Below are 9,317 nucleotides of genomic sequence, written 5' to 3'. Positions count from 1 at the left end.
CCCCCCCCCAACCTCCCCCTCAAAGCCCAGATCTGCTGGGCTGTGAATGCCACAGTCCTGGCTCCGATGCAGAGCAGCTCTCAGCCCCATTTCTGTCTGCCAGTGTCAGCCAACCCAGGCAGTGCAGGGTAGGGGAGCAGGGAGAAGTGGAGTTAAGATACTACATCCCCAGGCAGTAGGGTGGCCATCATAGAGGACAGTCCGGTTGTCCTCTGTCTTCTGTTGATATGAAACCCAAAACCTTTATGTCCTCTATTTTTCTCTTAAAGAGAAATAGAAAAATAGAGGACATAAAGGCGCCCGGTTTTGTATCAGTAGAGGACAAAGTAGCAGAAAACTGGAATGTCCTCTATGATGGCCACCCTACCAGGCAGGCTCATGCTCCTACTCCTGCTGCTGCTCTGGCCCCAGTCTCTGCCCAGGTGCTGGGAGCATGTGTGCACGCATGTGCGTGGCCCTCAATAGCTCGCTAAAACTAATTAAGTGGCCCTCTAGCCCAAATAATTGCCCAGCTCTGATTTAGAAAATTGTTAGAAGGGGATTTCAAGGTTGCCTATCTCCTGTCTCCTGTGTTCTCACGGTGTGAGAGCAGTCTGGCAGGGTGCTGCTCTGAGTCAGGGCTCTGCTGATGATGATCTTTTGTCTCCTTCCTTGGCTACAGGAAAACTCATATACAATCTCCTTCTGTCTTTCTTCCGCTGCACTTCCTGTGAAGCCTCTTAGAATTTAAAGAAAATAAAATCTCTTGGCATAGTGCCTATTTACTGAGGGCTAGTTTGAAGGGACAGTCTAAACTTCTGCAGTCTAGTTCAATCAACCCACCAGTTTCATGATACCCACCAAACTTTCAAGATACAAAGTCTTTTGTTTAAGAATATTATTGTTTGATAAAGACACTAACAAAGATGCTGTTGTCAATTCACAGAGTCTAAGGCCAAAAGAGAGACCACTATCATCTAATTTTGCCTATACCTTTTATTTGCTTCTTTCCAGAGTTATAATTAACTATGCAGATTTCTGTAAAGGCTCTTCTCTTCAAGAAGGCTTTCCAGGTTCATTTGCTCCATGAGTACAAAGAAGTCAAAGACCAATAGGGACAAATTTTTCAAAGTGGCTGCCTAAATTACAGCTGCAAAACAGAGCCATTGTTGTTAAATTGGGCCCAAATAATATACTCTCTGTCTAAATTGACCACTCAGGACACTGACAAAAGTTAATTACTTAACAGTGTAATTACTTCTAATAACAGCAGAGTAGAATTGTTAAGATTATCTCTTAGGACAGCAGATGCTATCTTCTTTGGGATTATTTATTTCTTTACTTATATGTTCCACATTGCCCTGGTAACTGAAAGCCTCACAAACAGAAACAAATACTTCTTCAACCCACCAGTTGTAAAGTAAGGAGCTACAGCTCTCTTCATATTAGAGATGGGGATCCAAAGTGTAGAGCAACTCTGACTAGTCTGCACCACAAAGAAAAATCAGTGACAGAGCTGGGAATTTCCTGGCTTTGATTGTTTGCATCCAAACCCATTTCTACTGGTACCAGACTCTTTCCTTTGTTTTCTGGATCTTTTCTAAGCACTGATATTTTTTTTCAGTCCCTTGAATATTTCCCCCTCACAATTTACACACAAGCATACCCCTTCATATACATACACTTGTTTTTGTGATAAGCTAAGAAACTTCTCCAGTTTCTATTTTCTAATGTCTGTCCCATGCTGGAACAAATTATTGAAATGTTTACTTGAGTGCAATGTTTTAAATTTGTCATGGTTATAAATGGTGTCCTGACCCTGATCACTTTGAAATTAACTTGAATTATATTGTATGCTTCTATTAAAGGTGTCTGCTCATCTGAAACTTCAAGAGAAGGATGAGGGCAGAAAGGAGATGGTATGTACATTGCAACCCAAATTGAGTTATTCTTTTTTGTACCAGTGGGTACATAGGGAATGTGCTAGAGTGAGAATTACAACCTGGAGAGTTTAACGTTCATTTGAATATTAATGGGTAAAAATAGGTTAAATCATAACATAAGTTACCAGCTGTTATACCATGGGAGTGGATAATTGAATCTATAGAAATGAGCACTCAGGTTGCTATTGATTAGGTAAACTTAAAAAAAATAATTCAAATGCATTGTAGATTTAAGGGACTTTTTCACAATTCCTCCTGGACCTCTTAGTTCCAAACATGCGTACCTCTGGGCTTACCCTTTCTTTAATGTGTTCATACATATTGTCACTGCATGGCAATAATCAGAACAATTGGTTGTTGATCAGTACAACAATCAGGCCAATTGATAGTGTGCATGAACACAGTCAGTAGCAACTGTTGCAGAAATTTACAGGCTTAAGCCAAGTGCTGCACACTTAAGGTATGAGTCATTGAATATATCTTGATGGTCAGAAAGGCAGTGGTTTGCAAACATATAGTCCAAATGAGCTAGCTTAATACAGCTGAAAAACCCCATTGAAATGCAGGCTGACCTGTTCAGTTGACTCTGTGGTCAGTAAGGAGCCTAAGCTAAAGCACAGCTAGCTAACACAAGACCTGAGCCATGCAAGGCTATACAGTAAGTGTGGGTTCCGGAGGCTGAAACACATACTTTTTTTTTCACATGTGCAGGCAGAGCCTTCAAAACGTTAAGTCTTTGTGTTCCTAGGCAGACACGAAGCTCAGGTGTTCATTGCTGCGTGGGTGGGGGTACCGGCGTGTGCCAGCACATGTGAGGGAAGAGCGATTCATCACTACACAGAGCATTGTAATACAAAACACAATCAGGGGAGGGGAGGATGACAACAGGCTAAAAATTTAAAAAAATTTAAAAACCCCAACATTGGCGAAAGCAAAGACGGTTCAGGTGGTGAGAGATTCATGTGAAGTACAATGTTCATTTAGAACGTTTTGTTTGTTTGGGGTCATTTTTGCAGGTTTAAGAAAGTACCAGTAATAAAAAGGCCTCTTTGTGCACCTTTAAGTACAAAGATGTAGTCACAGGCAATCCTGAGGCTAATGGGAATTGCATGTCAGTACAATCCTGCAGCTGTAATTGTGCCCACATACTGAGCAAATGAGGCCCTGCTCTGCTGCTGACTTCCTGTATCAGTCTGAGCAAGACTTCCCACTGTTAAGATGGGACGTGCAGAGACTCCTACTTTTTTTCCTTCCAGATTCTCATTTTGGGGCATCCATGACTTCCCAAGGAGCAGGAATGGGAAGGAGTGCCAGATGCTAATTTCAGTTAATCTAGTGTAAATCCTGGGGGGCCATACTGTGCTTCTAAGAGCCGCAGTTGCACTTAGGGGACCTCCCATGTGCCAGACTCATGACACCTGCATGGAGACTTGAGAAGGGGAAAGGACAGTCCAGCTTGCTGAGGCCAGCAGAGGCTGTTTTCTGGTTCAGGTGGCTGCATGGTGAAAGCAGTTGGAGGCTGAGTGGCTGGCAAAGGGGACTGATTGGTTGAGGAAGGACATATGTCCTCTTCCTCCCAGCTTCACTGAGATTAGAGAAAAAAGGGAGTGATACCTGAAGCCGTCTTCCCTTTTTTGCACTTGCCAGGGGGCACGAGAATTCCTTAGTAAATTGCTCTGGGCCATGCCTCTTGGGGGTATAGGGTATGGACACATACAGGTCCTCAGCTGGGATGGTTCTGGACCCCTTTTGCCTGGCCAGGTTCCACACCGAGCTCTAGAGAATCTACTGTGGCTTAGTCTGACTCAATAACTTGAGAGGAAATTTGGGTGTTTCTTCTTCTTCTGTCAGATTTGACTGATTCATACTAATCAAACTGAGATCTGAATTTGGCTTCTGCAATATTGTCCTAACAGATACGAACCTTGTTCTGTTAACACACAACTCCATCAATGGGCAATTTATGATGCTTAAGAAGAACACAAAACCCTATAATTTGTCTATCTGAGTGTGAGGTGGTGTTTATTTATAAAAAGAGAGAGAGAAGAGGAAAGGAAGGAAGAAGGAAAAGAAAAAGAAGAGAGATAATCTTTTCTGGCCCCCAGTGATATCATCATGCACCCTGCCTAAAGCATGAAAAATATGCAAAAATCGAAGATGCAGGAGCTGGTGTAATATATGTAGTTTTCTTATTTTTGTGCAAACTGTGGGTGCAGTAGGGACAACAAAAGCTGTGTGAAGCAGTTAGAAACATAATAGGGAGTGAGTTTCCTGCAGAGGCTGGCATAAGTTCCTGTATCTGCTTCCTCTGAATAATTGTCAGAGGGAATTTAAATGAAAATTGAGGGGTTCTTGAGAGAGAGTAATCCATAGGAATATGTTAGTGTTGGATAGCACAGGGCTTCTTTGATTCCATGAAATAGGATTTCTTAATGAACTGAACAGGATCCTCCTCAGAACTCAAGTACAAAATTCTGTTGTATTTTATAGTAGCCATGTCTCAGCAGTGAGAACGGTTTCCTTGATTCATCTTAAAAACCTTGTTAAATCACTTACACCACAGTAAACAGTCAAGCAAGCAAGCTTAACTCACTTGCTTAGCTTCCCAGTGTAGCTGTCATGTATATGCTTTTCAAAAGAGACTGTCTTATTTTTCTATACACCACTAGCACAATGAGGTCTGGATCGTGACGGGGGAAGGCTCACAGGCTCTACAGCAGTATAATTAATAAATTATTAATTGCTACTCAGCAATGCAGATATTTATCGTTAACAAATTCTATGCTTTTTAAAGCCGTTTTAGCACAAATACTGATATTTGTTATATAATGACTGGGCCAAGTGGAAAATCTCAGATGTAACCATTCCCTCTATGCCTGCTCATCAATTCTGCACTCTAGGCCAGTGGATCCCAATCTTTTTCATCCTGTAAACTTAGGATGAGCCCCTTTTCCCATAGTCTTTCTGATCCCCCTTCCTTCTATGCATGAAGAGAAGGAAGGTACTTACCACAGTCTCCCCCGACCTATTGAGAACCCAGCATCTGGAAGTTTATCTTCAGATGTTATTTCTTCTGCAGACTGTTATTCTTTAATGTTAAGTGTGTCATGTCAGTAGTGCCAGTCCAGAAGGACAAACATCTGCAACTCCTGCTGATGTCAGCAGGGTTCAAGTTAAAGTGTTCAGCACCCAGCAGGATTAGGCTATTATTGTGTACTCTGCTGTGTTAACAAAGTTTCCATAATACTAACTCCAGCCAAGCAGCTATTAGCTGTAGAAGTTACGAGATTGCTTTCTTTTTCTTGAGTACTGTGGTAGTTGCCTTTTCCTTCATTGCAAACTGGAGCAATATAAACTTTCATCCTGTAGCACTTGTGTAAGTAGCTCATAAACTGCTTGCATGAGTAAGAGCTATAAGGCTGGGCCCATAGAAAATGGAAGATAAGACTCTTTGGCTTTTCCAGTGGCTTATACTTTGCATGATGCCACTACTTATGTAGAGTTTGGAGGATTTCTGTGAGTTTCTCCTCATAATACCCATGAAAATTCATCCCCCTTCCCCACAAACATGCACACTTTTTTTTCAAATTGGGCACCAAAGAAAAAGTAAGCATCTGAAATCAGGTGCCACGTTTTAAAATATAACTCTTGAGGAGCAAAGATAGTCAATGAAAACAATTACCATATTTATAGAATATAAGATGACCCTGATTATAAGATGACTGGCCAACAATTAGATTCTATATATGGAAAATGTAGAAATTTGTTATAATTTTTGTGGCAGAGAATCTAATTATTGGAGGTTTTCCTTGAATTTGTTCCCCTCTCTTTGCTACAGCTAGGCAAATAAATCTTGGAGGTCAAATACACCCCTCACACTCTGTCTGCCCCCAACTTTTTCCCCCTGAAGTCCCTTTTCCCCTCCTTCTTATGGTTAGTCCCTGCTCTCCCTGAGCATATGGAAGTGAGGAGCACATCTCAAAATACTGACCTTGAAATAAACATAGTGATTTGCATTTTACCTGCTTTGAAACTGCTGCAGTTTTTAGCACAGGTACTCGCTCCATAAGCACACTTTTTTAAACAGTACTTTGACATCTACTTATATATAGTACGAACTATGCATGCTATTAGTCCAAAACCAAAAGGCTCATGATTTACGACATGATTCATTGGGTCAAGAGCATTTCAAGCCATGGTAACCCCACAGCTTAGCACTGCTCAGTATGTGTGTACTTTCAGATACTACCACAGATTCTCTGTGGGGGGTTTGTCCCCACTCATGACTGGAACCAGCTGCTCTTGTCATGAGTTGTGGGATGCTCAAAAATGGTATATGCAGATGAGGCACAGGACAAGCTGGTCTGGCTTCACTTCATGGAAGGCAGGGCCACACTAAATATATGCAACAGGCTGAAAGAGGGAGTGACGGAGGGATTCTGGGTGAACTGCAGAGATCAACAGAGAGTTGTGGTGTAAGGAGTGGAGGAGGGAGACCCAAAGCTCAAAACAATGGCAGCATTGCCATGAAGTGAAAAAAGAGTTGAAGAGCAGAAATGAACATCTGGAGACAGATGGAGAGTAGACAAAGGTGGAGAAGAAAGGAAGAAAGAAGGTGAGCAAAGGAAGAAAACAGGAGCAATGGTGGAGACATTAGCAATAAGAGTGACAATGCCAAAAGGAAGATGGGAGCAGAGGAGAGCAGGAGACAGAGTGGGAGCAGTAGGAGAAGGTACATCGGGAGAGAAGCAGAGGTGGTGGGAGCACAACAGCAGGCCAGCACACTGGGAGTGGCACAGCGGGAAGACAGGAAAGAGGCACCGAGAGATGCTAGGGAGGAGCAGAGGCAACCGATAAAGGCAACTTTAACCAGAGACGGGAGGCAGACAGGATCAACAATGAACAGATATGTTTTCCTGGAAAAGTACTTTTTGAGATTTTGGAGGTGCAGGTGGAGCATCTCACAAGAATGATAGAAAATGTAAAGGAAGCATGTTTATTTGGCTATGTTCATAATTGACAATGTTCTTCTGACATCCAGCTTTGAGGTTAAATGCTAGTCATTATTGCAAATCAAGGAACCCCACTGGGAATAGTCATGAGGGGGAAAGTGAGCAAAATTGGAAGTAGAATCATAAACAACATGCTCCAGAGCCCTTAGTAATCTAATAGAAGTTTAATTCCATCTGTCCTTACATTATGCTGGGGAGGGCTTCATTTTATGGATCATAACATAGGATCAGCTGGTTTTCATTCTTGCTAACAAAAAAAAATAAAATAAAAATCAATGCTCATGCTGAGATGGTTCTTTTATGGTGGCAGATTAAAGAATATGTGATGTTGTGCTGATCTTTTCCCTAGGTAAAGGAAATCTTGACAGCTCTGGGTTTGCTCTCATGTGCCAACACAAGAACTGGGAGTCTTTCTGGAGGCCAGAGGAAGCGTCTTGCCATTGCTTTGGAGCTGGTGAATAACCCCCCGGTTATGTTCTTTGATGAACCTACTAGGTAATTCAAGGCTAAAAACTAAGAAATAACTGTTCACAACTGTATACGCTGTAAAAATACCATCTTATGTTTTTGTCCCTCTTAGCATTTCAGAAGACAATCAAGACTTTCCTTTGAAGCACAGGTGCCAGAATTTGCATTGCAACAGGCTTTGTAATTTTGTATTTTTTGCAAAGCTGGCATTTCTTAATGATTTTAAAGGCTCTGACTTGCCACTGCTTTTCTCCAGTTTTACTCTGGAGTAATACTGAAGACCTCAATTGAATTACCCTCACCTAATAACATTGTGGTACAATGTAGTGGTGAATAGGCCCAAGATACAACATGAGCAGCTTAGCTGATCAAATACTGTTGTAAAGGGGCTACAATGGTTTGTTTCAGGAGAAACAAAGTGGAAGAGGGAGATGGCAAGAAATCCCAGAGAACTGCCCAAAAGGGACAGAAAAAAATCTTTGGTTTATAACACAGTTTGTCTTTAAATGAAAGTAGTTTATTGACTTGAACATTTTTGAGAATTATGTTCTTTCAGCGTAATATATTTAGGGCCACGTTCTGACCTAAGTGTCAGTTCAGTGCCTGTAGCTAACCTGAACTCCATAGGGTCTACAAAAGTGAATTTGCATGCTATACTTGGGGACATCTTGATTTGGAAACCTCTGTCAGAGAATCTGGAAGTGTTCTGAGGCAGCCCTCAAAACAGTTCCCATGTTAATTAAGTATGAGTAATGGAAAAAACAGGGAAAAAAGAAATAAGAGTACAGAGCTAGTGTGTAGTGACGTGTAGGATGATACAGATGCAACCTGTAAAAAGATGACAATGTAAGATTGAAAACACAAGTCTAAGCACATGTATATTTCTGAATTGTTGCATGTAGAACCACAAATCTAACAGGCTTTATTTATTTATTTATTTTGCATTATTTTCAGCGGCTTAGACAGCGCATCCTGTTTTCAGGTTGTGTCTCTGATGAAGGCTTTAGCCCAGGGTGGCAGGTCCATCATCTGCACTATCCATCAGCCAAGTGCAAAACTGTTTGAGCTATTTGATCAGGTAGTATTCTGAAATTCTTATTTTTATATATTTATTGCAATACATATATGTATATTACTGCACACTCTAGATGGTACAAAAGCCATGGATTGTGTCCAAGCTCAATATCACTGGAATCAATAGGTCAGAACAAAATCCAATTGTTCTTTGTATTTTTCACTCCTGAACTTGTTTCTAGATTTTGTTCTTGTTAGTTGGTAAATTTTAGAAGTCATGGTCATCATACATCTAATTTCCAGGTCCTTTCCCATCTTCGTTTTGTGTGTAAAACTCCTGTTATAGTGTATTTGGTAGTTTACCATTAATGTCTGCATTGCTGCCTAGATAAAGGTGTGTACAGAAGTGCTCTGTGCATGTTTTACATTGCTGTCATTTAGAGCACTCTAAATGTACAGTGTTATGAAAAGTGCTCTTAAACATGGCAGAAGTGCAGTGTTTGGTGTGGTGGGGGTAGCCTGCCTGCACTTTCCAAGCTAGGAGACAGGGTGTGCTCTGCAGCCTTCTGGGGCTACAGGAGACTGCGGACAGAGACAGACTAGTGGAGAAAGCTGAGCTGGGATGAAAGGCTGTCACTCAGCCTCCCATCTTACCCTTGTCTTCCCCACCCTTTCTCCTTCCCTGCCCTTCCTCCCTTAGCTAGTAGTGGGGGCACGACTTCTGCCAAAGCCCAGGCAGTAGCTTGCACTCAGGTTGATAGCCTGGCTCCAAGCATCTGGTCTCCAGCCATGCAGAATCTTGGGGTGTCCCACCCACAGTGTGTCCAAGCGTCTGGTCCCTCCAGCCATGAAGTGTCTCAGGGTGTGTGTGTGTGTGTGTGTGTGTGTGTGTGTGTGTGTG

The 9,317-nt window shown here is 41.9% G+C and overlaps 1 protein-coding gene across 1 annotated transcript in view; it reads left to right on the top strand.

Moving 5' to 3' along the window:
- ABCG1 (ATP binding cassette subfamily G member 1) overlaps positions 1-9,317 on the top strand; it is a 77,055-nt gene that overhangs the window by 50,711 nt on the left and 17,027 nt on the right. The window contains exons 5-7 of the mRNA XM_019525362.1: positions 1,848-1,898; positions 7,284-7,429; positions 8,357-8,480. Coding sequence (XP_019380907.1) covers positions 1,848-1,898; positions 7,284-7,429; positions 8,357-8,480 — 321 coding nt within the window. The remainder of the gene's footprint in view (positions 1-1,847; positions 1,899-7,283; positions 7,430-8,356; positions 8,481-9,317) is intronic.

Source organism: Gavialis gangeticus, unplaced genomic scaffold, assembly GCF_001723915.1.
Source record: "Gavialis gangeticus isolate Ggan-Ray unplaced genomic scaffold, GavGan_comp1, whole genome shotgun sequence".
In the NCBI taxonomy this organism is placed as follows: Eukaryota; Metazoa; Chordata; order Crocodylia; family Gavialidae; genus Gavialis; species Gavialis gangeticus.
The sequence above is the reverse complement of the archived record's forward strand: the minus strand, read 5'-3'. Positions and strand labels throughout refer to the sequence as shown.